The 27,559-nt window shown below is 36.1% G+C and overlaps 2 protein-coding genes across 8 annotated transcripts in view; one reads left to right on the top strand and one right to left on the bottom strand.

The window, feature by feature from the left end:
* The first annotated feature begins 135 nt into the window (after positions 1-135).
* Positions 136-5,255, top strand: LOC124361513 (V-type proton ATPase subunit E-like). The gene is made up of 4 exons (XM_046815568.1): positions 136-328; positions 912-1,087; positions 2,280-2,448; positions 4,860-5,255. Exons 1-4 carry the CDS (start codon positions 281-283, stop codon positions 5,184-5,186), a joined length of 720 nt encoding a protein of 239 aa, XP_046671524.1. The 5' UTR covers positions 136-280; the 3' UTR covers positions 5,187-5,255.
* A 9,557-nt stretch (positions 5,256-14,812) lies between these two features.
* The window catches only part of LOC124360458 (dual specificity protein phosphatase 10-like), a 145,101-nt gene continuing 132,354 nt past the window's right edge, over positions 14,813-27,559 (bottom strand). For all 7 annotated transcript variants that reach the window (XM_046814108.1, XM_046814106.1, XM_046814105.1 and 4 more), the window contains 2 exons: positions 19,996-20,337; positions 14,813-16,145 (listed from right to left, as the gene is read on the bottom strand). In XM_046814108.1, coding sequence (XP_046670064.1) covers positions 15,853-16,145; positions 19,996-20,337 — 635 coding nt within the window. In that variant the 3' untranslated portion in view covers positions 14,813-15,852. The remainder of the gene's footprint in view (positions 16,146-19,995; positions 20,338-27,559) is intronic.

Raw genomic sequence — 27,559 nt, 5'->3', positions numbered from 1 at the left:
GGAATATATGCCTACGATTTATCACAGGAGTGATTTCTATGACATTTAAAAAGAATATGACTATGATGTTCCAGCTGTCCAGCAGAAAACTAAGTAATAAGCGAGTAACCGCTACCAGTTTAATAAATATGTAAATGTCTACTCTGTTTGTCATGTGGTATTTTTGTAAACATACTTACTTAAAGCTAATACTTATTGATGTTTATGTTATGTAATTTTCACGTTTTAACTTAGAATTTTGAAAAAGAATACCTTTGGTATCTTTGTTGGAGTGTGTGAAATGAACAGATATAAACCATCCCTGTCCAGGAACGATATAGAGTCCCAAGTAAGGACATAAAGTTTAAATAGAGATTTAAAGTAAATTAGGTTATGTGAACAGCATTGAAGCATTTTTTGCTGTACCCAGCTATAACGTAAGCTTACAGTTTGTATATTTACATAAGTTAACTGAGACTAATAGCAGACATTTTACTGGTGGAGGAGCTATTTTTATTGGTTAAAACTATAATAGTATATGAGTTTACAACACAATTGTCCAGTAATTTTACATTTAATGCACGAGGCCTTACAGCATCAACGCCAATAGCACAGTGTAGCCGCGGTACGGCAACGTCGAGCACGGCTGCAGCTTGCATGGTGACTGCTGATCTACCTGTCCTTGCAAGCAGTCCGCCTGCTCGGCCGTTGGTGGTGGTTCGGAAGTCATCTTAAAGTCGTTATTCCCCAGGTTAAGTGTTAGAGAGGGCTTCTTAGCCCTAACTACGCCTGGTAAAATAAGACATTCTTGGAATTAAACTTTTAACATAAAGAATGTCATCATGAACATTCCGTCGAGTAGAAAATCTATAAAAATACATATTTGCTACATTACATACCGCTACACATGAATATATTTGTGATGGCCACAGATACACCGGATGGTGGCGTTCATCGATCACGAGGCTAGAGAACGGGCCGAGGAGATCGACTCCAAGACAGAGGGTGAGTTCTGTTACGAGAAGGGCAGACTGCTGCACAAGGCGCGTCAGGACATGCAGAGGATTTACGAGAAGAAGGAAATAACCGTTTACAAACAAGACCAGACGTAAGTATCATGTTGATTCCACTTGAATATAGATACGAAGAGATAAAATCTTAGATTGTAGGAGTACATCCATCAAAAGGTCAGACTAGTGCACAAGGCGCTTCAGGACATGCAAAGGATCTACAAGGTGAAGGAAATAACCGTTGTCAAACAAGACCAGACGTAAGTATCATGGTTATTCCACTTGAATAGAGATACGAAGAGATAAAATCTTAGATTGTAGGAGTGCATCCATCAAATGGTCAGACTAGTGCACAAGGTGCATCAGGACATGCAAAGGATCTGCGAGGTGAAGGAAATAACCGTTGTCAAAGGACTCCAGACGTAAATATTTTGATACTATCATGATATATATGTAATGATATCAAACGTCTGATTGATAGAATTAATTTCTGAAAAACCTAAATTGCAGCAAGATATGTTCCATGAAATACTTGAGTTACTTTATAGAATTATTGTGCATTATGAAATGTGATTGTATATATTTAGATTTTATGTTGGGTTTTATTCAAACTAGATTTTTGAGTTTAGATGTAGGCTATAAAATGAAGAAAAGTGGTTTGATCACAGGTACACTTTGTATAAAAGTTACTTGAAATTGATTAGTATTAAGTGATTATTTCAGAAGAATTTCAGTCAGGGATCTGAATATAGTGTGTGGAAATTTACTAAATCTGTGTACTCATATTTCTAGTAAGGTCGCGACTGATCAGAACGTCCCTATGGAAGCATCAAGGTGGGGGATAAATAATTGATTCCCTTAGGTCGGTTATTGTTTCTCGACATCAGCTCAACATCTTGGAAGGGGAATGTGTTGGGGGAGATTGCTTGGTGAGTCTCCAGGGGTAAAAGTACGATAAATCTGACAGCATATGATGCCAGTTTCCTTCTTCATGACGTTGGTTATTTTCTTTCATAACTTATATTTGTACGTTTTCAGACTAAATATATAAGCGAGTTAACCTAAAACATACAACTTGCTATATATGTAACAGAGAAGGTCATTCCACTTGTTTGTTTAAAATTCTATATTATATGATTGATGATACGCTTTTACTATTTAAAACGTAATGTGCTTTATGAGTACGAATGAAAATTCTGTTCTAATAACCTTTTAAGTTAAATCACAAGTAATCATTCTTATTTAAGTTATTCACATGCCTGGAGCTCGAACTGAGTGTGCTGTTGGCAGGACGGAAGCGACTCTCCAGAACCGGGCGAGGCTGCGAGAGCTGGCCTGCAGAGAGGCGCATATCTCGCGGATCGAGGCAGAGGTCCAGGACCGACTGCTGAAGAAGAATGAGGACCCCGAGTTGTACAGGAATATTCTGCTCGAAATGTTGATCCAAGGACTATTCAGGGTAACATAAACTACCAGTTACCTCAGCAGTTTTGATTATGTATTACAATAAACCAATTACTGGCTAGATTATGAGAGATCATAGGTGATAGGATATTATTCTAGGTTATTGATCGTATGCATTTTTTTACCGAACCATCTCATCCCTTGCCAATTCTATTTAAATCTATTTTTAACGTATGGAGATGGGTTGAGCAAAACTAAAAGATCAGTCTTTTTCTCTTTAGCATAAAACGTGTAGAAAAAGTTCATGTTCATGAAAAAGAACATGTATGCAAACTTTGAATCAAGATGTGATTTATGCACTAAGCTCTACGCCAAATGATGCAAAATAGAAGTCACTAGAGAGGTTTGCTACTTCTTGTAATCGAATAAAATTAAAAACAGAAAACTGTAGGAACACTCATTAGTTACATCAGTAGTTACTCTGGCTAGCAGAGTTACGAGAAGTGAACTATCAACCAACTTATGTTAATCTTCAAAAGACACACATATTTTTTGTCATTCAACAGACACATAGGGGTCTACTGAACCCCATTGTAAAAACACGCTTGAAAACTATAAATTTGAATTAATTGTATTTATTTTTATAATTAAATAAAAACACCGGCACCTTTTTCGTGTCGCTGATACAAAAATCTGGAAGTTATTGTTAGTAAATATTTTATTTACATGTATAAACACAGATACAAACAACGCTACCATTATGGTTCCTTTATTGGTAAGTTTGTGGTTAACTTTCAAACTCCCGTATCTAAATTTTTTGATCCGAGAGTAGTTGCCCATGAATGTCTTATCATCGGTTGTGTACATATAGCTTGCGACTTTTACAAGATTAGTCATATTTTGTAACATAAGCTATTGTTTTTTAGAGGCAAGACATTTAATTTAAATTAATGAATGCAGAAAAGTTATAGAGTTATTTCTAGTTTTATGCTTAGTTTCATTTACTTTTAAATTAAAAGCAGGTTTCAATACTACAAAATACCATATGGCTTGTTGAAGTGATTTTTTATTCCATTCAATTTCATTAGACGTTTTTAGGAATGCATTGTGTGTTGGCAATGTTGTTAGGTGGTTATAGGCAATAGGCTTGCTAGCCGATCCACTTGTATTGGAGAGTTAGTATAACATTTAATGAGCTTAATATAAAACCACGAACTTACAAAGTTAAGGGCTGGGATAGTCCACAGCTTTAGTACATACTCGTAGACTTCAATCACCAGTAATAAAAAAAAGGCTTGGATGAAAGGAAAGTAGTTTGAAGTTAATTTTAAAGGGATATTTAAAAAAATTAATAATATTCCATTTACAATGTTATAACTGCTAATTACATACACTCTAGAATTTGTAGTCTGCACGTGAAAGGCATTATATTAAGGGATGATTTTGATTAGTCACATTTAATTTTGTATCATACTTGATGCACGAACATAGGGGTTTTCCGTTAGGAAACTATAAATGCTGTACTTCCTAATCTTGTTCAAATAACCATAAAAACTACTTTACTTTGTTTGCATTGCTATGTTAGCAGTTAGTGTCAGAGGTAACTTTCAAGTTTTGCGAGCGGCTAGTAGGATTTGATCATTTTGTGTGTTTAAACTCTTGTCAGCATTATTTTGGGGTTAAATCTGAAGTTCCAAACTGAGTTTATGAAAATTAGGTTATAATCAACTGTACTTTTGAATTAAGCTATGTTTTTGTCAGATCTGAAATTAATGGTGCGATTATGGCAATATATGTATTTGTTATAGTCGAACTACTGGACTTGTAGAACGACGGGGCGATCATCAAGCGATGGGTACTTTTCACCTTTTATAACATTTGTATCTAGTTACAAGAAATAATTCTGACGAAGATAGAAGTACTGTTTAACATAAACATTTGAATTCCATATTTTATGTTAGATGCTCGAGAGCGGGTGGTACGGGTACGAGTAAGGGAACAAGATCTGACAATGGTAGAGGAATTACTGATTTCCTACCTATGAATTCTATATTTTGTTGTTAGATGCTCGAGCGCGTGATACTGGTACGAGTAAGGGAGCAAGATCTGACAATGGTAGAGGAATTACTGATTTCCTACCTATGAATCTATATTTTGTTGTTAGATGCTCGAGCGAGTGGTACTGGTACGAGTAAGGGAACAAGATCTGACAATGGTAGAGGAATTACTGATTTCCTACCTATGAATTCTATATTTTGTTGTTAGATGCTCGAGCGCGTGATACTGGTACGAGTAAGGGAGCAAGATCTGACAATGGTAGAGGAATTACTGATTTCCTACCTATGAATTCTATATTTTGTTGTTAGATGCTCGAGCGCGTGATACTGGTAAGAGTAAGGGAACAAGATCTGACAATGGTAGAGGAATTACTGATTTCCTACCTATGATTCTATATTTTGTTGTTAGATGCTCGAGCGGGTGGTACTGGTACGAGTAAGAGAACAAGATCTGACAATAATAGAGGAACTATTGGAGCCAGCCAAAGATCGGTACAAGGAGAAGGTCGGACGCCGAGTCAAGATAGTGGTGGACAGTTCACGATACCTGGCTCCCTCGTGCCTAGGGGGTGTAGAACTAGCCACCCCCAACCGCAAGGTGCGAGTGATCAACACCTTCTTGAGCCGCCTGCAGCTGATCGTCAAACAGCTCGTACCCGCCATCAGGAGGCACTTGTTTGAACAGGGACCACTGTCACGTCACGAATCTGTATATTCTTTTTTTGAGAAAGCATAACACTGTTTTTGTTTCTTACAAAATTTTTTGTTGACTCTGCAATGTATACTCAACACATTGTTGTATGTACAATGTATACTCAACACATTGTTGTATGTACAATGTATACTCAACACATTGTTGTATGTACAATGTATACTCAACACATTGTTGTATGTACAATGTATACTCAACACATTGTTGTATGTACAATGTATACTCAACACATTGTTGTATGTACAATGTATACTCAACACATTGTTGTATGTACAATGTATACTCAACACATTGTTGTATGTACAATGTATACTCAACACATTGTTGTATGTACAATGTATACTCAACACATTGTTGTATGTACAATGTATACTTAACACATTGTTGTATGTACAATGTATACTTAACACATTGTTGTATGTACAATGTATACTCAACACATTGTTGTATGTACAATGTATACTCAACACATTGTTGTATGTACAATGTATACTCAACACATTGTTGTATGTACAATGTATACTTAACACATTGTTGTATGTACAATGTATACTTAACACATTGTTGTATGTACAATGTATACTCAACACATTGTTGTATGTACAATGTATACTCAACACATTGTTGTATGTACAATGTATACTCAACACATTGTTGTATGTACAATGTATACTCAACACATTGTTGTATGTACAATGTATACTCAACACATTGTTGTATGTACAATGTATACTCAACACATTGTTGTATGTACAATGTATACTCAACACATTGTTGTATGTACAATGTATACTCAACACATTGTTGTATGTACAATGTATACTCAACACATTGTTGTATGTACAATGTATACTCAACACATTGTTGTATGTACAATGTATACTTAACACATTGTTGTATGTACAATGTATACTCAACGCATTGTTGTATGTACAATGTGTTGTTGTAATCGCGTTACTATGTTGAAGCATTGTTTAAGTATATATAATAAATCAAATTGGAAACTCTGCTTATTTAATTATATCCTATCGACAGTAATAACTTGAAGAAAAATTGACTTATTTGTTGGAGCAAACAAAGTCTGGGAAAACATTTTACTAGTAATATCTACTACATATGACAAGTAAATATTATACTCTTTTCTCTGGGTAAAGATAAACCAACCTTCACGGCGGAGAGCATCGAGTACTGACGCCGTATGGCGTCCACTGGTCAACATGTCGAAATATATTACTTAGGAGTTTACATCAAGGCGTACAGACCAAGTATTGGAATTATCTAATACTCACAGATGAGTGACAGGACAGATTTCCGGAGGCATCTACAGGAGCAGACATTATCAGGTGGAGAAACACATGTTACCTAAACGAGATTATTGTTCAGTGCCTACCTCAACAATGAGACCCTTTTAAGGTTGTGTCGTGATTGTCATGTTACATTTTTATGTTATTAACGGTCTCCGAGACACAATATTTTAAAGTAAGAGAATACATCAAGTGAGAATCTACATTTAAGGCCTTTTCGTTATACATATTTTACTTATGAAACATCCGCACTTAATTTAATTCAAAATACATTTTATATTTTTACTTAACTTTGAGTTTTAAATCTTTTTTTATTGAAATCTATTTTCAGCATCTCATTATTGTAGATGGTAATAATGTCATGAATCATTTCATTTCATATCATTATGATTTATCAGAAACATGTTGAATTTTTTGAAAATGAAAAATATAAAAAAGGTCTGTTCATTTTAATCTAAGCCCGACGAGCGGCATCTTGTCAATTCATGAAACGGATCATTGAAACTTAAAATATATAATTTTTTCATTCCTACTCTGCCACATCGCAACAAAAGTTGAGCTTTTTTTCCATTTCGAAGCTTGATTTCTTTGTGTCATAAAAGAGTAACCTGCTGAGACAATGTTAACAAGGAAGCACAAGTTGAAAGTGGGCATCTGACTTACCTACTAGGTGTAATTGTCACATCCTTGCACTCTATAGACTCTTCAGGTAACAGGGTAGACATGAAATATGTAACATTCAACAGTTATATTTCATAAAAATTAATCATAACCACAGAATTTACGTATAGAATAATAGCCAAATTGAATAATAGAATTTTTTTTTGTAATAGGATTAGTTGAATTTAGATTCCCCTAAAACAAATTTCGGGGTTTGTAAGTGCTAAAAAAAGTCTGAGAAAAATCTGAGTATTATTTTTTAATCCTGTTATGACTTTGAAACGATTTGATTTATTACGTCTTGTATAACACAACAACAACTCTTTATATTAATTGATACTCGATAACAGTTGTGTCTCGTTTCGCCCATTTCTTGGTGTAATGTGGAAACTCAAATTCAATTTCATTAAATTAAAATCATTTTATTGTGTTAAGAAAAAAACTATGTTAGAAATAAATAAATCGTTTTATTTAGTTTTATACTATAGCTGTGGGATTGTTTTAGGTGACGTTACAACTTTTTAAGGAGCTTCTCATAAACATCATATGTCTTGAGGTTTTTCCTTTATTTATTAAGGTAATGTAAATAATCCAAATACGAAAATCACTAATTTAAACTTCGTTAATTGTATTTAATTAATCAATCAGCTTTGTAATTTAGGTTATTTTAATGTTAGAAACGAGTGCTAGAGACAAAATATGTTGTCATGTGAGAAGCGAGACTCGTTTTCGATTCGTTTGGCGGGAAGGAGATGCCCTGCAAAGGTGACGGAGAACCAATACAGCTCGATGAGAGAGATACACGTGTCTGTCGATATTGTGTAAGTGATACGAGGTAAAAAATAATCAAATGTAACTAGTGGATCTAGTGTAAACAGCAAATAACTAAACAAACACCTAGAGAATGCTTAGTCATTACTAACAAAGAAATCAATTACGATAGGGAGTATGAATTTATTTGTAACTTTAAATTCAGCCTCACAAAATTGAAAATCAACTCCCAATAACGATCGATGTTACAATCTTTAATTGACGCAAACGCTCAATTCGCTTCGTTTACCCACTTCGTGTATTAGAAAATCTGCCTTGCGTTTCAATCCAGTCCACTTCCAAATTGTTACAATCTGATCAGTAAAGAAAGTCTTGGAGACGGTGTCCTCTATTCTTTATGGGACACTAAAGAGTAATTTCCACACATTAAATCCCAATAACGATTAAACAATGAAACCCCAATTAATATGGCATCATATTGACTGCGCAGAGCGGCACAGCCTGCAACCAAGTAAAGGGAGTGGAAACTATGATATGGCCGGTCTCTAAAAACAACGGCCAAACTTAAGAGAAAGACTCCGATGGTCGCTCTGGCCACAACTAACTTCAACTTGTGTCAGTTCTTGGTTGTATGCACTAGTGTCTTCTTCCTATTATATGCATAGATAGACCCTCTAAAGCTAATATCGTCTTGAAGAGATTTGATGAAGAAAACATTACCGTGTCCAATCAGTTTGCTATAAAATCAGCTGGCATTTCTATGGTGCTCTTTTTTACTCCACAAATACTTTGTATGGTAATCCGTTCAGTGCCAGATTAGCCACCAGACGGACTAGGCTCCGGCACGAGTTTTGTAACAAGCAGTACATTGGGCAAACATCTTATCATTTTAGAGTCAGGATGACAGGGTGCTGGTATGGTATTTTTCATAAATACAAGGAAAGGCCATTGGCCAAACGTGGTGCTGAGCACCAAAAGGTAAAATTTAAGAGTGTTATGACCTTAAAGGGATTAATAAAGTCTTTCCGTGTTCTGAATAAAATTTAAATACTTCAGAATTAAAAATCTAGAAAAAGCCTATCAGTTTATTCTCAAATATAAGTACCCAATAGATTTAAATTTAAAATAAATACAACTTTTGCAAATTTCCAACTGGGCCTCTAATAATACAACAGCTGAGCCTTTTAATATTTTTGTTGTGTATTTACATTGTGTGGTTACATCCCATAGACCCATAGGTCTTATGTAGTCTATGTTACTTTCTTATTTGTTGAGGTTTTTGTTATTTTTATAATCTTGTGTTATGCATCCTAAAAATGGGGATATGAAATCTCACAAAATACTGAAGCTTTTTATTTTTCAATAAGTTATATATATATATATATATATATATATATATATATATATATATATATATATATATATATATCACATAAGACATAAAAACAAGCAAAAAGGTTCATATGAACATACGTTCCATCTCGCTGCGTTTAGTGCCTTTCTGTCCACATGTATTTCAAAAATTGTATCTCAGAAGCCGTTGATAATAACATGAAACTTGGCAGTTATGTTATGCTAATTAAACGGAAAATCACTATTAAAATTATATCAAGTACCTATTATCAATCTTTTATTTCAAAATGGCGACATTTCAAAATTTTCAAACTTTTACATCCCAAAAACTGTTATTCCCAATTAAAGATTGCAAGAATAACTATTTATTGGAAATTTTATGATAAAACTAACAATAAAGAATTTGTTAAAATCGGTTAGGAAGTAAAATATTCACACCGGTTTCAATTGGTAAGTGTTTGTGCTCTCTTACATGTGGAACGTATCTGAATGAACCATCGGAATTAATTTTTGTTTCTACTTCACCCATGGCCCCCTAATGTACAAGTAGCTTAGTGCCGTATCATCAGCAAAAGATATCATAATGTCCGTGGAATCTCCTATTGCATAGGTCATTGATATATACCAGAAATAATATAGATCCCACTCAGATCCTTATGGCACACTATGTTTCATTATTCCCAATTTACTTTTTGTTCCGTTGATCTCTACACACTGGTTTCTGTGTGTTAAGTAACTTTCAAACCAGTCGAACACTACACCTCTTACTCCATAAACATTTAATTTTTCTAATAAAATGTTGTGATTTACCGTGTCAAATGCTTTTGTTATATCCAAAAATACTTGTAGCCTGTATTTATACCATCAAACACTCTCTATAAATGTAGTCAATGCGGTCTCCGTATTCATCTTCTGTCAAAATTTGAATAGGTTTACCCTAAGTATTTCATGTCTTTTGAAGAAACTACGTAGTTTAATTTTCATTAGTTTTTCACATACTTTTGAAAATGAAGAGTCTATGAAATTGGCCTGTAATTATTAAATTTTAGAGTTGAATCTTTTTATGTATCAGAGTTACTAGAGCTATTTTTAATTTTTTCAAGAAAACTGCCCGTGCTGAAGCTTAAATTTATAAGATATATGAGGAATGTTTTAATTTTGTTATATATTTACTTCATAAGTTTAGAACTGATACTATCCAGACCATAATCTGTCATCACAAGTAAATTATGTATTTAGTAAATCATATTTTTAAAAGAAAGAACCATTCAAAAACTTAGCCTAGGGCCTAAAACCTGAAAATCCGATACTGAATACGTTATTATTAATTTGATCAGGACTCCACATGGTGAATAATAGTTGGGAAAGAACTGAGGGGGGCGAGTAGGCCTACGTTCTGTAATGCTTTCTGTAAGTTGCTTTTGGGGGATATAGATCATATATATCAGCGACTATTTTATAAATCAGTGCAAATTGTAGGCTACTCTTTTAACCATAAAACAAATACTTGCACCGGTAAAAAGTAATTGCACAAGTAGAAGTAATATTACTAAGCCAAGATGTATAGTCTAAGACAAGATGCACCAAGGGATTGGAAAGATCGCTTTCTATAAACCGTATTTAAAAATGTCCAGAACTATTGCAGGTGACCATTGAGAGTACCTGATGGTACCTGAATACCTTTGAAAGTATTTGATCATTGGCCATGTGTGAATTAACCCAACAGAACCTAAACCTAGTCGTCATTTTAATATCTAGGATTTGATTCTAAAAAGCTTCTAAACTTACTAATGTTGGCCAAATTTCTGTTCTTGGCAACATAAAAACAATATTCGAGAAGGTTGTGTAAGACTGTTTATAAGAGGGTCTGCCCCTTTATCTTTCCATATAAATGCCTTCATTGAGAGGACGTTCAACTGCAACAAACTTGTCATTATTATGCACGCTGCAATTGAGCGACGAGGTCAGCTTGATATGATAACCTGCATGGACATTCAAAAGGCCTTTGACGAGCTTTTGCTTCTCGATGATAAAACTTTAAATTAATAATTTTCTTGCAGCCTTATTCGTTGGATGAAATAACATGGGTTCCTCGGTATTCATCCACTAACCAAAAGATCATTTAAACTCGGAATTCTTCCGTAACTATTTCACTAAATCACTTGGCACAAGATTTGGAAGTCTCAGAGCAGTTACGTTAGTCGTTACGGGCCTAATATACAATACAGTACAATATACCTTTATTTCCAAAAACAATGTTAACATTGCATAGCACACGTCACATAATAATAATTTTATATTGATTAAAGAAATGTCTTGCATAATATCTCGCCATGCACTATCACTGCGAGCAAGGTTTGGAAGTCTCAGAGCAGTTAGGTTAGTCGTTACGGGCCTAATATACAATACAGTACAATATACCTTTATTGCCAGAAACAATGTTAACATTGCATAGTACACGTCACATAATAATAATTTTATATTGATTAAAATAATGTCTTGCATAATATCTCGTCATGCACTATCACTGCGAGCAAGGTTTGGAAATCTGAGAATATGGAGGAAGTTATTGCTCGGTTTTGGCCTAATATATTGTCACATACTATCATTTGATGCAAGATTTGGATGTCCCAGAGCCTGGAGAAATTCTTAGTCGGTTTGGGCCTAACATTTCGTCATGCAACTATCACTTGAAGCAAGGTTTGGAAGTCTCAGACCACTTAGGTTATAGTCGGTACGGTCCCTCACTCTCGTCATGCAACTATCACTTGAAGCAAGGTTTGGAAGTCTCAGAGCACTTAGGTTATAGTCGGTACGGTCCCTCACTCTCGTCATGCAACTATCACTTGAAGCAAGGTTTGGAAGTCTCAGAGCACTTAGGTTATAGTCGGTACGGACCCTCACTCTCGTCATGCAACTATCACTTGAAGCAAGGTTTGGAAGTCTCAGAGCACTTAGGTTATAGTCGGTACGGTCCCTCACTCTCGTCATGCAACTATCACTTGAAGCAAGGTTTGGAAGTCTCAGAGCACCGAGGTCTTAGTTGGTAAAGGCCTAACATCTCGTCTTGTAATTTCTGAATTTTTATTTATTCCAACAGAAACAAAGACATTAGAAGACAATAGAATGTGTAGGCAGCCAGCTTATAAATTGTTACTCATGACAGTTGTCCTGGTTGTAAAGCAAAATTTGTGAAAAATCCATGATATGTCTCTTAATATGCCCTTAGTATTTTTACCAAACATTTTAGAAAAAGGTATATCAATGATGAGAAGTTGTTGTATTGCTTATACACTTGAAGTTAGAGGGGTTATATAACAGTATTGACAAATTAGTGTTAAATTACATGGACGTATCTTGTACACCTTAAACTGCAAACAGGAATTTCAGAGAAGTGATTAACTTTGTTTAAACGGAAAAGGGCAATTTTCTATTACATTGTACTTTGTAATAACTACTAGAAGTACCTTGTATTAAATTACTTTTTACGTAGTTAATGTTTTTTGAACTGTGGGTTTTACTTTCATTAGGTTAAAATATTTATACTAAGCAAATGAAAGTATTTTTTATAAGAAAGATTTATATAATTAGATGCATACATTTCCATATTTATAAAAAAATGAACAATTTAAACAAAGTTCTAGTGATCGACGCTAGTTCAAGCAGCAGGTCCACATTACTATATAACTATTTTACTTCACAATCAATTATTAATATCCATCAATCAACTTTGACTGGAATTGTATTTAACACCAAAACATTATTAATGTATCAATATTATTACACCATCTGACACATACCTCTACAGGATAACATGCGTGTCTGTCACATTTATCTCCTTTTTATAAACAAAATGCACATTATTATGCATAGTTTGATAGGTAGTGATGGTTTGGAAAATATTTTAATTTGATCCAATTTTGAATAAGACAAGGTTAAAAACAAAGTATCAGAGAGTGAAACTATTCATATTGCATCAATGAAATACCTAGATCAAATTGCTATGTCAATTCCATAGTAATTGTTTGAATACTTGGATTTGTTAGAATATTCAGAGATTTTTAAGTGAGGGAGCCCTGTAGTCAGAATTCATAGTTTTTCCTACAAAAAACTTTAAAGATATATTAAGTTTTAAGCATATTTACTTAAATATTATGGGCATTTCAACGTTTAAGTTAAGCTATTGGAAAATATCAACACAACGTATAAAGTAGTAATGTTTCAGTTAACAAAACAAAACAGAAGTTTTCAATTTTATAGAATAATTCCTTAAAAATGTACACTTGTCATCAAAGGGTCATCCTAGCTTGCTGTAACCATTTGTGCTCCAGCTTTTGTTCTTTAATAACACTGCCAAGTTGTGATTTGTACCTGGTGCATTATTGGCCCAGCTTCAGCCATGCCTGTCAGTAGTGGGGCTGGAAACATCTAATTTTTGTCTGTCTGTGCTATTGATACCTCGATAAAGAGCTCATTATAGACTAGAAATTGTGCATGAAGCTTCATTTCTTTTGAGGAACACTGAGTTTGATGAAGAGCATGTTACTCCATAGTATTTGGTGAGCTTAGCGGTCTTACAGGTAACCATGATGGCAACGATATAATACAAAATAAATATGTTTGTAAACAAACTCAGTATACTCATGTGATATAATAACACATGCAGCATAATTATCCCAAACACATCCAATAATATTAAGACGTCTGTGTAATCTTTCAAATTTTAACTGAAAATGAGACTCTTGTATTAGAAGTTATCCTGTGTCTGTAATCTGACACCACATACGGCTGTAATTGGTTCATGCAAAAGAACAAAGCAATTTACAGATTTGTTGTATTTGTTATTGAATTAAATGGAATCAATAGACTTTTTGTATCTCCTTCACCAAAATTAGACTGCTATTAGTGGACAACCTGTTTATGTGGTTTCGAGCATTGAATCAAATTGGTGCTATTAGCCATGGAAGATCAGTAGTTACTTAACTATAAAAATTGTACAACTAGTTGAGGACCACACTATGCAACAGACTGAACACAGCTCTGTCAATTTTTGTGTCTCAACTGAGTGGGGGACATTGCTGTATATACAGCCTAATAGCCAGGCACAATTCGTGGTGGCACCTTTGTACAACAATGTTAGTGTGCTCATGTGCAGTAGGCTTCTTTTTTTCTCTCTCATTTAAGCCTCAGCGTCTTAGCTGATGTTCACTGGTTTTTATTGTCAAAGTACATGATTGGACCTCCCCGGGATTTGAACCCGTGATCTCTCGGTTAGAGAGCCAAGACTGTGTAACCATTAGTCTACAGAGAAGGACAGCAGTAGGCTAAAGCAGTCAAAGAAAACATTATTCAACTCAATCAGCTGTTCTTACTGAGATGATTCCGAACAGGTTGTACCATCCTTTGTTCAGGCTAATACTGACCTGGTATTAACAGTTACTACAGCAGATGCGTTAATGAGTCAGGCGTAGGAGCACTTCTCAAGCTCACTAAATATAAACCCACTGTAAATATGTTGGGCAATGAAAAATGGAAAAGGTTTAAAAATGAATGTAAACATTGTTTAATAAAGATTAATTTAATACCACTAAATATTGAAAGGAAATTCAGGAATGCCACCAAAGGCTGAACTACACAAAACAATACAAAATGGAGATTTGATATCGAGTTTAAAGGCACATCAATTTGAAGACAACAAAGTCTGTGATTTTGTGTTCTCTAGCTAAGCTACTACATCACATTACTCATTATTCCTGATCCATTGCCGATTGGCTGAAATTCTAATTACTGTATACAGAACAATGATTTAAATACTCTACACAATGAAGTCACCTTAATTAAAACAGTTTTCTAGTACTGTAGTACAATGGTTATTTTCTTATACTGAACAAATTTCTTGTTCTAACTAAAGACTACATTAAACAAAATTGTGCTGTTAAGTCTATTTTTGGTCTCATATTATTCCTAAAAGTAATTTCTCGTAAGAAACTTATTTCTAGGGATCCAACAATAACAGATTCAAAATATACACATAATATTTAGCAAATCAAAATCAAATAAACAAAACTGACTGTCCTTTCCTACGCCTTAAAAGAAAAATGAAAAACATTACCTAAGAATACCTAATATAGCAAAATAAAGCCTGTTATGGACCTCACTATCCTATAGTAGTAATATACACAACTAAGTAACACATCAATTACTGTACAATAAACTATTAGAAAAGAATCTGGTACATAACACAGCCTTTATATATCCCAAAATAAATTAAAACGACTAGATTCAATCAATCGATCCTGCAAACTCGGTCACTCACAGAATAATATAAAAATTAAGAGTCTTTTGGCCAATTAAAACGAAATTAAAACTGTAACTCGCCAACTTATTGCACAATATAAAAGAAAAACGGAGATCTGATTAACCTAAAACAAAGTACGGGTGTACAGTAATAAAATACTAAGATCAGTGATCTGTTAAAAATAGAAAATAAAATATACATCCAATGTGAATGAAAATGAAAATCCAAATATCAGAATAATTTTGGTTTGAAGGGTAAAGGAGTGACCGGCGACTTGTAGGCCTAATACTGGGTGGTGCCGGTGCTAGACACTGCAGCCCGAGGCTGGGCCCGGGGGGTGGGACCAGCGGCACTGGTGGCAGGGCTTACAGTCGCTGGGTGACTTGTCTGCCAGGAGACCCTGCTCCAACTCCAGGAGCTGGCCCATGAAGTTGAGATTGGGTGAGATGATGGGGCGCGCCGCCTTCACCAACTTGTAGGCCTCCACCATGGTCAGCTGTCTGTGCTGCATGATGTAGGCGATGGCGATGGTCGGCGAGCGCGAGACGCCGGCCTGGCAGTGGATCAGCACACTGGCACCGCTCGTGCGCGCCTCTTCTGCAACAAACAACAACACAACACGTCAATATTGTCAATATTACCAGACAGCAGTAGTATTTACAACAGTTTTGTCCTCAATGTAAAGATTTGCACATAGGGTTATTTTACATAATCATTGCTTGTTCACACGTGTTAACTAACAAATTCCATTCTTTATACATTTGAGAGAAAGACAAGAGTTTAGTTAAAATAGATGTAGAGTATGTTAAAGTAAACGTTCTCTAGACATGTCTTCCAGAATTCTTCCTGAAGAATGATACCCAAAAATGTTATCATCCTATATATCATTAGCTACCCAGCAATTGGGTTGCGGAAGTCGTGGGGTATACATACAAATTTAATTTATGTTGTTAATAAATGTCCACCTTCCCTAATCGAGACCGCGTGGATTCTGGCTATCAGCATCAAACTCGAGCAATGTTGAAGATAGATGATGACAAGCAGTGCCAAAAGTAAAACCGCCAAAGACCAAAAGAAGGCTTGGAAGTGGCGAGTTGGCAGCGCCCCCAGCGACCGCAGGTGGACAACAGACGCCAGTGGCGGGAAGTAAACATAGCTGCGACAGCGACAGACAGTCCAGAACCTCTGCTGCTGCTGGGACTGACTCATTCCCCAAACACGCATCTCTTGTCTTTTAATAAGAGCTCAATTATAGCCCACTTGTGCGCACACAACGTTGACGCTGTCGCTGTCGGTCTGGACTGTTACCAAATTACTTGAGACACGCGCACAGCGTCCGCATACGTGCGCTCTTTAAATGTTTACGTTCCACAATGAACGCTTGTCCCTGATCTAAACTGGTACGCGCCTTGGACTCTAACTGCAATATTCATAGAAATAGCGTTTCTGTATGTAGTCCACGTATTTTGGGAAGGCGCCATTGATCTTGGTAGGATCTACAAGCGATCTCATAATAACGATCAAAAGTTTTTATTTTTATCACATGTTTTAATGACGACGGTTAAACTAGGGATACATGTTGCGAAATTGGTGACCTTAAAGAGGAACATGTTTACTTGAACACAGTATTATCTAACATTATAATTGCTTTGTAGCTTATTTAAAACCAAAACATGAATCAGCAGAATGAATCATTGAGATCTAAGTTTAATGCTGCCGACCAGGGATGGTGCTTACCCTCCGAGCCCTGGCAACACGCGGCGTGGCTAGATAAAGCTGTTACCGATCTATCCGCTTCACCAAACACGCAATGCAAATCGGGGTGGCTCTATAGTTGGCCCTATACGTGACTCAGAGCTTGGTGATAATTGTGAATTAATTGAGAGCTTGAGGGGAGAAAGGGAAGGGATGACGTAATCGCCAGGCTCCTACACTCTCTAGTGTTTCCGCCTACAACCGGCGACTTCCGGTGCCACTTACACGTCCAGAGGGGAGCGAAGCGGGACCACCGGGGAGTATTGGGGAGGCGGTATACAAGTACCGAGATAACGATACACGCTATGGATATGGATATCTCTTTCTAGGTTCACGAGTACGCCATATTACACCTGTGATACAGAAAACAAGACTTGTAATCGGTGATGTTATCTCTGGCGGATAAAGCGTATCTCTGTTGAGAATACAACAGTTTGTACGGTAACGGCCGGGGTCCCGGTCCCGAAATACCCGGCGATGTGGCGGCCGGGATGGACACGTGCGGTGACTCAGTCGCTATTCCGGAGTTGGAAGGGGTCCAGGATGGAGCGGTTGACCCCACGGTGTCGGTCCCACCTGTCCTGAGCTGCTGTGAGTGAGTCACGGTGAGTCACACCGCCATATGACCCATATCCAGCCATTGTCTGTCGTAGCATAAATAGCACACCCCATCCAACGGTTCGCCCTCCCGAGTTCCGAGTCCTGCACCCTAACTCCGCCAGATCCATGCATACTACAAAAATAAAATAGGACTCGCGGCGTGGTTATAACGCCTTTATTTATTCTCAATATTTATAAAATTTACCCATGCCTAGTTAATTACGCATAAATTACTAATTTTCTGACATCAAAACGCTTTTCCAATACCGGTAACATACTAGTGAGGTTTTCAATAAACTACGTTAAATTCAATTGCGATAACATCACTGAGTGCTTACTTTTCCTATCAACCTCGATTTTACTTCTCCTAATACTCATGTTTTAGACTTAACCAGGTCGGCCTTGTAGAGATTAAGAACTTCGCACATTGTTGCCGCCAATTGGCCTGACGATCTGTATCTGTCAACGAGAGATAAATCACAACTGCGCTGCGCAGTAAACACCACATGTGTCAACACACCGGCGATGAACATGTACATACACAACAGGGTGGCACCGGCGGGCACATGAGCCGGAAATGTCGGTTTACTGTAGCTCCCTGCTCCCGCTTCCGGTACGACACAGTGACTGACTACAGACTGCACCTGGGAGTGGGGCTGGAGTGCTGGAAGCGCGGCAAGTTAAAAGGTCAGCTCCAGGAAACACGAGCAGATTATAATCATCTCACACCACACAAAACTAACAAATAGCTTCTCAAGAAATGATGCGGTGACCACAAAAAAGCTAGAGCCGGCGGAAATGCTGACATCAGGAGGCCTACTCATGATAGAGATTAGTGCTTTTTCCTGTTGCATTTTTACGTCAGTCGTTTAATTCAAAGAAATGAATCGGAATTTCCAGATCTGAACTGCAATTAGAATTGTCCAACAAAAATCATGCACTCATGCAAATTAAACGTGTTTGCTAGGTTTGAAATATTTCTTAAGTATTTTTTTTTTTTTTTTTTAAGTTACACATTGCCATCCAAAACTTGAAAACTTAATGTTTTATTTTAATGCCAACTACAATACAGATCAAATGCTAGTCCGAAGATAGAACGACACACTTCATAAAACTCTCCCTAAACAAGTTAAAAGTAGGACGGAATCCATCTGAAACCCATTTTCCTTTTTTTATTTTTTTAACGCAGCATGGAACTCAAATAATAATATAAGGCAATTGTTTAATTTTTGTATACACAATTTAATAATATGTAACATAAATTTAACCGACAGCATTAAAAATATTGTTTGTGGGGTTTTACGGAGTGTTTCTCATTGAACTACCGAATAGTGAAGTTACAATATAAAACAATAATATATTCTTCGCACTTTAGAGGGATTTGACTCAAAACTGTTTGTGTTGACAAAGAACAAGACTTACTTTGGATTTCGCGTGGGCGCAAATACACTTTGTATAATATGAATACATAATACACAGTTTACAGTAGACAAATTTATAGACAGTAAAATTAAATGATTTATGTTGACATTGCTTTGACCTATCACCAAACAGTATGTAAAAATGCAAATAAATATCGTATTTTAGTCTACGGTCTATTGAGCATTTTTGTGCTCTACTAATGAACACATTTTTACACAAAATATCTCTTTAATATAGCAATTTCTAAATGTTTTATGGAAAGCCCGGCGACATGTTTTTAACAGCCTCCGAGTCATAACGACATTCCTGGCGATATTTGTTTGTTTATCGGAACAGCAACATTTGTGATGGAAGGCCGAGAAGGTATTTCCCCGCGGTGAGAGAGATGACGATGACGCAGGGCAGGAGGGGCCCGACCAGAGCCTGCTGACTCATGCGGCCTTCAGCCTTTCGCTCTGTTTACCATCGTACCGCTCCTGCTTCTCTCTTATCCTACATTTTAAAGTGCAGTAGTACAACTCAGGTATGTTCTATCACTGTCTTAACGTAATCGGAACAAGATAACCCGTGAGGCTATAGATCCTTTATCAAACCACGGGAACGTCAACAGCTGAAAAATCAACTGTGATTGTGTTCAAAATATAGGCACGTATGTAAAATCGAGACTCACCAATAAACTGGAAGGCCACTTCGAAATACTGCTTGAGGTTCTGGTGACCCGAGTCGGAGGCGGGTAGTTGACGATACGTGATGCCACAGTGCTCGTGGTATCCTGGCAGCTGAGAGGTCACGTTCAGTACTCGAGAGATGCCGTGGGCGCTGAGGGTCTCCAGGTCTGCTGCGTCCCTGGCATTGCCGAGGTACAGGAACGGAAGGACTCTGGAGGCGGGATGGGAGTCGATGTCCGGAGTGCACTCTGAAGGTGAGACCGGCGACCGCTCGGGACCTCCGGAGGGGAGGAGAGTGTCCTCGCAGAACTCTTTATGACGACGATGGAACTCTTTGTGGCCTCCTGGAACACGGAGAAAGGACGGGTCAGCGTCATAATATCTGATAAGGTTCATAGAACAGACCAAAGAAAAGTGACATAGAAAGTCGAATTGTCAGGAACTTACTAAATGATCGCGACATGAAGATCCGTTACTAGAAATATAATCTATAAAAGGCGCATGACCCTGATCAGGCATCGACTAAATGGTCCTGAACTATCATGAGCGTAACACACATAATTGACATTAGATCGAACTAATTACGGACCCTTCATAGACCGTGTCATCATCTTGTGACATGGCGTGACTAATCTAAATAGCATAATAAGTCAATAAATGGGTGTTTTATCAAAGAGCCTATATATTGGGAGTGAATCATAGTGAGTCATACTGCGGCTAGTGTTTACGATTGAATAGGCTATTACTCTTGCGTAAAGGTCAGACAGCAGCATCTGGTACTGACTGCACTTCACACTTGCCGTCCTGCGTCCTTGCAACACCTACGACATTCGTCTGGGAGTTGTTGATCTTTTAGGTAGAAATGTTAAACCTCATTGTCATTCACTATTAACACACGTAGCTTTATTTTAAATCTAATGAACACAATTATAACTTTCAATTTGGCTGGTAGTTGTAATTCATTTTTTTATTGTAAAAGAAGTACGAAATTTATTACAAAAATATGGGGCAGAAGCCAGATGGAATGAATGTTCGAAAAGTTCATACATATGAAAAAATCTAAATATACAATTTTGTTTATATTTTTGTAGTAACCTTTAGATAACATAAAACCTGTGAGGCTAAGTTACAGGATAGCATTATATATGTATTACAAACGTGTTGAAATAAACAAATCAACTTGGGAATTTCATCATTTTAGAGCCTATATGAACTATGATTTATTTTTAAGAATAAAATTTGATATCCATATTTTTATATGCTACCAAACAGTGAATGGTTAATACATACACCTAATGTAACAAACCCTAGTTGCCTCAATAAGAAGACAAATAGCTCGTTACAACATTCTCTGAATATACACCTGCACACCTGAACTATCAACATGATGAAATACTTTTTATATGCTACCAAACAGTGAATGGTTAATACATACACCTAATGTAACAAACCCTAGTTGCCTCAATAAGAAGACAAATAGCTCGTTACACAACATTCTCTGAATATACATCCTGCAACACCTGAACTATCAACAATGATGAAATTACTTTTTAATAATGCTACCAAACATGAATGGTTAATACATACACCTAATGTAACAAACCCTAGTTGCCGTTCAATAAAGAAGACCAAAGTAGCTCGTTACACACATTCTCGAATAGACAACCTGCACACCTGAACAATCAAACATGATGAAATACCTTTTTATATGCTACCAAACAGTGAATGGTTAATACATACACCAAAATGTAACAATAGTAGTTGCCTCAATTAAGAAGACAAATACGCTCTGTTACAACACATTCCTCTGAGATATACACCTGCACACCGTGAAACTATCAACATGAATTGAAATACTTTGTTATATGGCTACCAAACAGTGAATGGTTAATACTTATACACCTAAATGTATACAAACCCTAGTTCTTGAGCCTCAATCTAAAGAAGACAAATAGCATCGTTACAATTACATTTCTCTGAATATACACCTTGCACACCTGAAATAAGTCAACCATGATGAAATACATTTTTATATGCTACCAAACAGTGAATGGTTAGAATACATTACAGCCTAATGTAACCAAACCCTAGTTGCCTCAATAAGAAGACAAATAAGCTCTGTTTACTAACCATTCTCTGAATATACACCTGCACACCTGAACTTTCAACATGATGAAATTACATTTTTATTTGCTGACCAAAACAGTGAATGTTTAATACATACACCTAATGATAACAAACCCTAGTTTTGCCTCAATAAGAAGAACAAATACGCTCTCGTTACAACATTCTCTGAATATACACCTGCACAATTCCTGAAATATCAACATGATGAAATATACTTGTTTTATATGCCTACCAAACATGAATTGGTTAATAACATACACTAATGTAACAAACCCTAGTTGCCGCTCAATAAGAAAGACAAATAGCTCGTTACAACATTTCTCTTAATATACACCTAGAGCAACGACCAGAAATATCAACATGATGAAAATACTTTCTATATATGCCTACCCAAACAGAGAATGGTTAATACATACACCTAATGTAACAAACCCTAGTTTGCCCTCAATAAGAAGACCAAAATAGCTCGTTAACAACATTCTCTGAATATACACACTGGCACACCTGAAATATCTAACATGATGAAATACTTTTTATAATGCTACCAAACAGTGAAATGGGTTAATACATACACCTAAATTGTATACAAAACCCTAGTAGCCTCAATAAGAAACAAATAGCTCGTCTCACATATACATTCTCTAGAAAATATACACCTGCACAACCATGAAAATTATCAATCATGATTGAAATACCTTATTTTTAATAATGTCCATATCCTTAAACAGTGAAATAAGGTTTTAATAACACATAGCATCCTAATGTAACCTTAAACTCCTTAGTTTATGCCTCAATAAGATAGACAATATAGGCTCGTTACAACATTCATCTGAATTAAAATACACCTGCACACCTGAACTATCAACACCTGATGAAATACATTTTTATATGCTACCAAACAGTGAAAGGTTTAATAATACATACACCTAATGTAACAAACCCTAGTTGCCGTCAATAAGAAGACAAATAGCTCGTTAACAACATGTCTCTGAATAACACCTGCACAACCTTGAACGTATCCAACATGAATGAAATACCTTTTTTAATATGCTAACCAAAAAACAGTGAATTGGTTTTTTTAATGATCATACACCTAATGATAAACAAAACCCTAGTTTGCCTCAATAAGAACGACACAATAGCTTCGTTAACACACATTACTCTGAATATACACCTTGCACACCTAGAACATATCCAACAGTGATTGAAACATAACTTTTTATATTCTACCAAACAGTGAATTGGTTAATACAATACAAATCCTTAATGTCACCAACACAACCTAGCTTGCACTGCGTACGATCATAAGAATACAAACACAACTAGCTCAGTCTACAACATTCTCTGTATATAGTACACCTGCACACCTGAAACTAGTCAACATGATGAAAAGAACTTTCTTTCTAATTATGCTACCGCATGCAACCCGAAACAGTGAATGAGGTTTAATACATAACACCTAATGTAACAAAACCCTAGTTGTCCTCAATAAGAAGACAAATATGCTCGTTATACAACATTCGTCTGAATATACACCTGCACAACCTGAAATATCAACATGATGAAATACTTTTTTATAATATGCTACCCAAACAGTGAATGGGTTAATACATACACCTAATGTAACAAACCCTAGTTGCCTCAATAAGAAAGACAAATAGCTATCGTTACAACATTCCTCTGAATATACAGACCTGCACACTTGAACCCTGAACTATCAACATGATGAAATACTTTTTAATATGCTACCAAACAGTGAATGCGTCTAATACATACACACCTAAATGTAACAAAACCCTAGATTTTGCCTCAATAAGAAGACAAATAGCTCGAGTTAGCAACATTTCTCGTGAATAATTATAACACCTGCACTACTTCTGGAAATAAGCACAGACATGGAAGAAATACTTTTTATATGCTACCAAACAGTGAATGGTTAATACATACACCTAAATGTAACCAAACCCCTGAGTTGCCCTCAAGTAAAGAAGACCAAATAGCTCGTTACACACATTCTCTCATATACACACTGCACACCTGAACTATCAACATGATGAAATACCCCCACAGCACCAACCAAGGGGGGTGCCCCCCTGGGTGACAAACCCACACACGTGGTTTATATGCTCACCAAACAGTGAATTGGTTTAATACAATATCACCTAAATGGTATCAAACCCCGTAGTTGCCGTCCAATAAGACGACAAATAGCTCCTTCGTTACAACATACTCTGAATATACACCTGCACACCTGAACTGATCAATCATGATGAAATACTTTTTATTATGCTACCCAAACATGAAAGGTTAATACATACACCTAATGTAACAAACCCTAGTTTGCCTCAATAAGAAGACGAAATAGCTTCGTACAAACATTCTCATGAATATACACCTGGCACACCTGAACTATCAACATGATGAAAATACTGTTATATGCTACCAAACAGTGAATGGTGCTAATACGTACACCTAATGTAACAAACCCTAGTTGACCTCAATAAGAAGACAAATAGCTCGTTACAACAACAATTCTCTGAATATACACATAAGACTAACTTGCACACATGAACTATATCAACATGATGGAAATACTTTTTTATATGCTAACCAAACAGTGAATGGTTAATACATACACCTAAAGTAACAAACCCTATGTTGCCTCCAATAAGAAGACAAATAGCTCGTTACAACATTCTCTGAATATACAACCTTGCACACCTGAACTATCAACATGATGAAATAACTTTTTTAATATGCTAACCAAAAACAGTGAATGGTTAATACTTACACTCTAATGTAACAAAGCCCCTAGTTTGCCTCAAATAAGAAGACCAAATAGCTCGTTACAATATTCCCCTCTGAATATACACACCTGCAACAACCTGAACTATCAACATGATGAAATACTTTTTAATATTGCGTTACGCAAACCTGAATGAATGTCTAATAAACATACTCCTATGTAAACAAACCCTAGATTGCCTCAATAAGAAGACAAATAGCTCGTTACACACATTCTCTGAATATACACCCTTCCCCGCCCACACCTGAACTATCAAACATGAATGAAAATACTTTTTATATGCTACCAAGACAAGTAGAGATAGGTTAATACATACTACCTAATTGTGTAAACAAACCAACCACTAGTTGGCTCATACAATAAGAAGACAAATAGCTCGTTACAAACAATATCTGCTGAATATACACCTGCACGACCTGAACTATCAACATGATGAAATACTTTTTATATGCAACCAAACAGTGAATGGATAACAACAATAACACCACCCCACCCCCCCCCCCCCCCGGGGGTGTGTGTCCCCCCCCCTAAATGTAACAAAACCCTAGTATGCCTCAATGAAGAAGACAAATAGCTCGTTACACAACATTCATCTGAATATAACACGCTGCACGACCTGTAACTATCCAACATGAATGAAATACATTTTTATATGCTTACCAAACAGTGAATGGTTAATACACTACACCTAATGTAACAAACCCTAAGTTGCCGTCATATAAGAAGACACAATAGCTCAGTTTACACAACCAATTCATCTGAATATACAAACCTGCAACACCTAACTATCAACATGATGAAATACATTTTTTATATGCCTACCCAAACAGTGAATGGTTTATACATACACCTTAATGTAACAAGACCCATAGTTGGCCTCAATAAGAAGAACAAATAGCTCGTTAACAACACATTCCTCATGAATATACACCTGCAACACCAGAATCTATCAACATGAATGAAAATACTTTTTTATATGCTACCAAACAGTGAATGGTTAATACAATACACCTAATGTTAACAAACCCTAGTTTGCCCTCCAATAAGAAGACAAATAGCTCGTTACCAACATTCTCTGAATATACACCTGCACACCAGAACTAATCAACATGATGAAATACTTTTTTATCACTGCTACCAAACAGTGAAATGGTATAATACGATACACCTAATGTATCACAAACCCTAGTTTGCCTCAAAAAAGAAGGACAAATTAGCTCGTTACAACATTCTCTGAATATGACACCATGCACACCTGAACTATCCAACATGAATGAAATACGTTATTTCTATATGCTACCAAAACAGTGGAACTGGTTTAATACATTACACCTAATGTAAAACAAACTCCTAGTTTGCCTCAATAAGAAAGACAAATACTCGTTCACAACAATTCTCTGGAATATACACCTGCACACCTGAACTAATCAACATGAATGAAATAACTTATTTATATGTCTACCAAAACAGTGAATGGTTTAATACATACACCTAATGTACAACAAACCCTAAAGAGAGTGTTGCCTCAATAAGAAGAACAAATAGCACTGTTACACACATTCTCTGATTATACACCTGCACGACCTGAAACTATCAACATGATTGAAAGTATCTTTTTTTATATGCTTACCAAACAGTGAATGGGTTTAAATACATAACCTAATGTAACAAACCCTAAGTTGCCTCAATAAGAAGACAATATAGCTTCCGTTACCAAAACATTCGATCTGAATATACACCTACACACCTGAACTATCAACAATGATGAAATACATTTTTATATGCTACCAAACATGGTGTAATGGTTAAACATAAACACCTAATGTAACAAACCCTAGTTTGCCATTCAATAAGAAGACAAATAGCTCGTTACAACATTCTCTAGATATATACACACTGCAACACCTGAACTATCAACAATGATGCAAATACTTTCTTTTCTACTATGCTACCAAACCAGATAGAATGGTTAATACATACACCTAATGTAACAAACCTAGTTGCCTCAATAAAAAGACAAATAGGCTCGTTACAACATTCTCCTGAATATAACACCTGCACCACCTGAACTATCAACATGAGAAATGTAAATACTTTTTAAATGCATACCAAACAGTGAATGGTTAATACAGTACACCTAATGGTAAACAAACCCATAGAGTTGCCCTCAATAAGAAGGACAAATAGCTCGTTACAAACATTCTCTGAATATACCACCTGCAACACCTGAACTATCAACATGATTGAAATATCCTTTTTTATAATGCTACCTAAACAGTGAATGTGTTAATACATAACAACCTAAATGTAACAAACCCTAGTTGCCCTCAATAATAAGAAGACAAATAAGCTCTGTTAACAACTTCTGCTGAATATACACCTGCACACACTGAACTATCAACATGATGAAATACTTTTTTATATGAGCTAACCAAACATGTGAATGGTTAATTTACACAAACACCTAATGTAACAAACCTCACCCTAGTGGCCCTCAAATAAGAAGACAAATTAGCTTCGTTTAACACAACATTCTTCTGAAATATACACCTGCACACCTGAAACTATCAACAGGATGAAAATTACTTTTTATATGCTACCAAACATGAATGGTTAATACATACACCTAATGT

This window comes from Homalodisca vitripennis, chromosome 4, assembly GCF_021130785.1.
Source record: "Homalodisca vitripennis isolate AUS2020 chromosome 4, UT_GWSS_2.1, whole genome shotgun sequence".
In the NCBI taxonomy this organism is placed as follows: Eukaryota; Metazoa; Arthropoda; class Insecta; order Hemiptera; family Cicadellidae; genus Homalodisca; species Homalodisca vitripennis.
The sequence above is the reverse complement of the archived record's forward strand: the minus strand, read 5'-3'. Positions and strand labels throughout refer to the sequence as shown.

Bases quoted from the DNA above. Each gene is read 5' to 3' on its own strand.
- LOC124361513 (XM_046815568.1), top strand. From the start codon at position 281: ATGAACAGATATAAACCATCCCTGTCCAGGAACGATATAGAGTCCCAA. The intron at 329-911 runs GTAAGGACATAA...TGATGGCCACAG, and splicing joins GGAACGATATAGAGTCCCAA to ATACACCGGATGGTGGCGTT. The intron at 2,449-4,859 runs GTAACATAAACT...TTTTGTTGTTAG, and splicing joins TGATCCAAGGACTATTCAGG to ATGCTCGAGCGGGTGGTACT.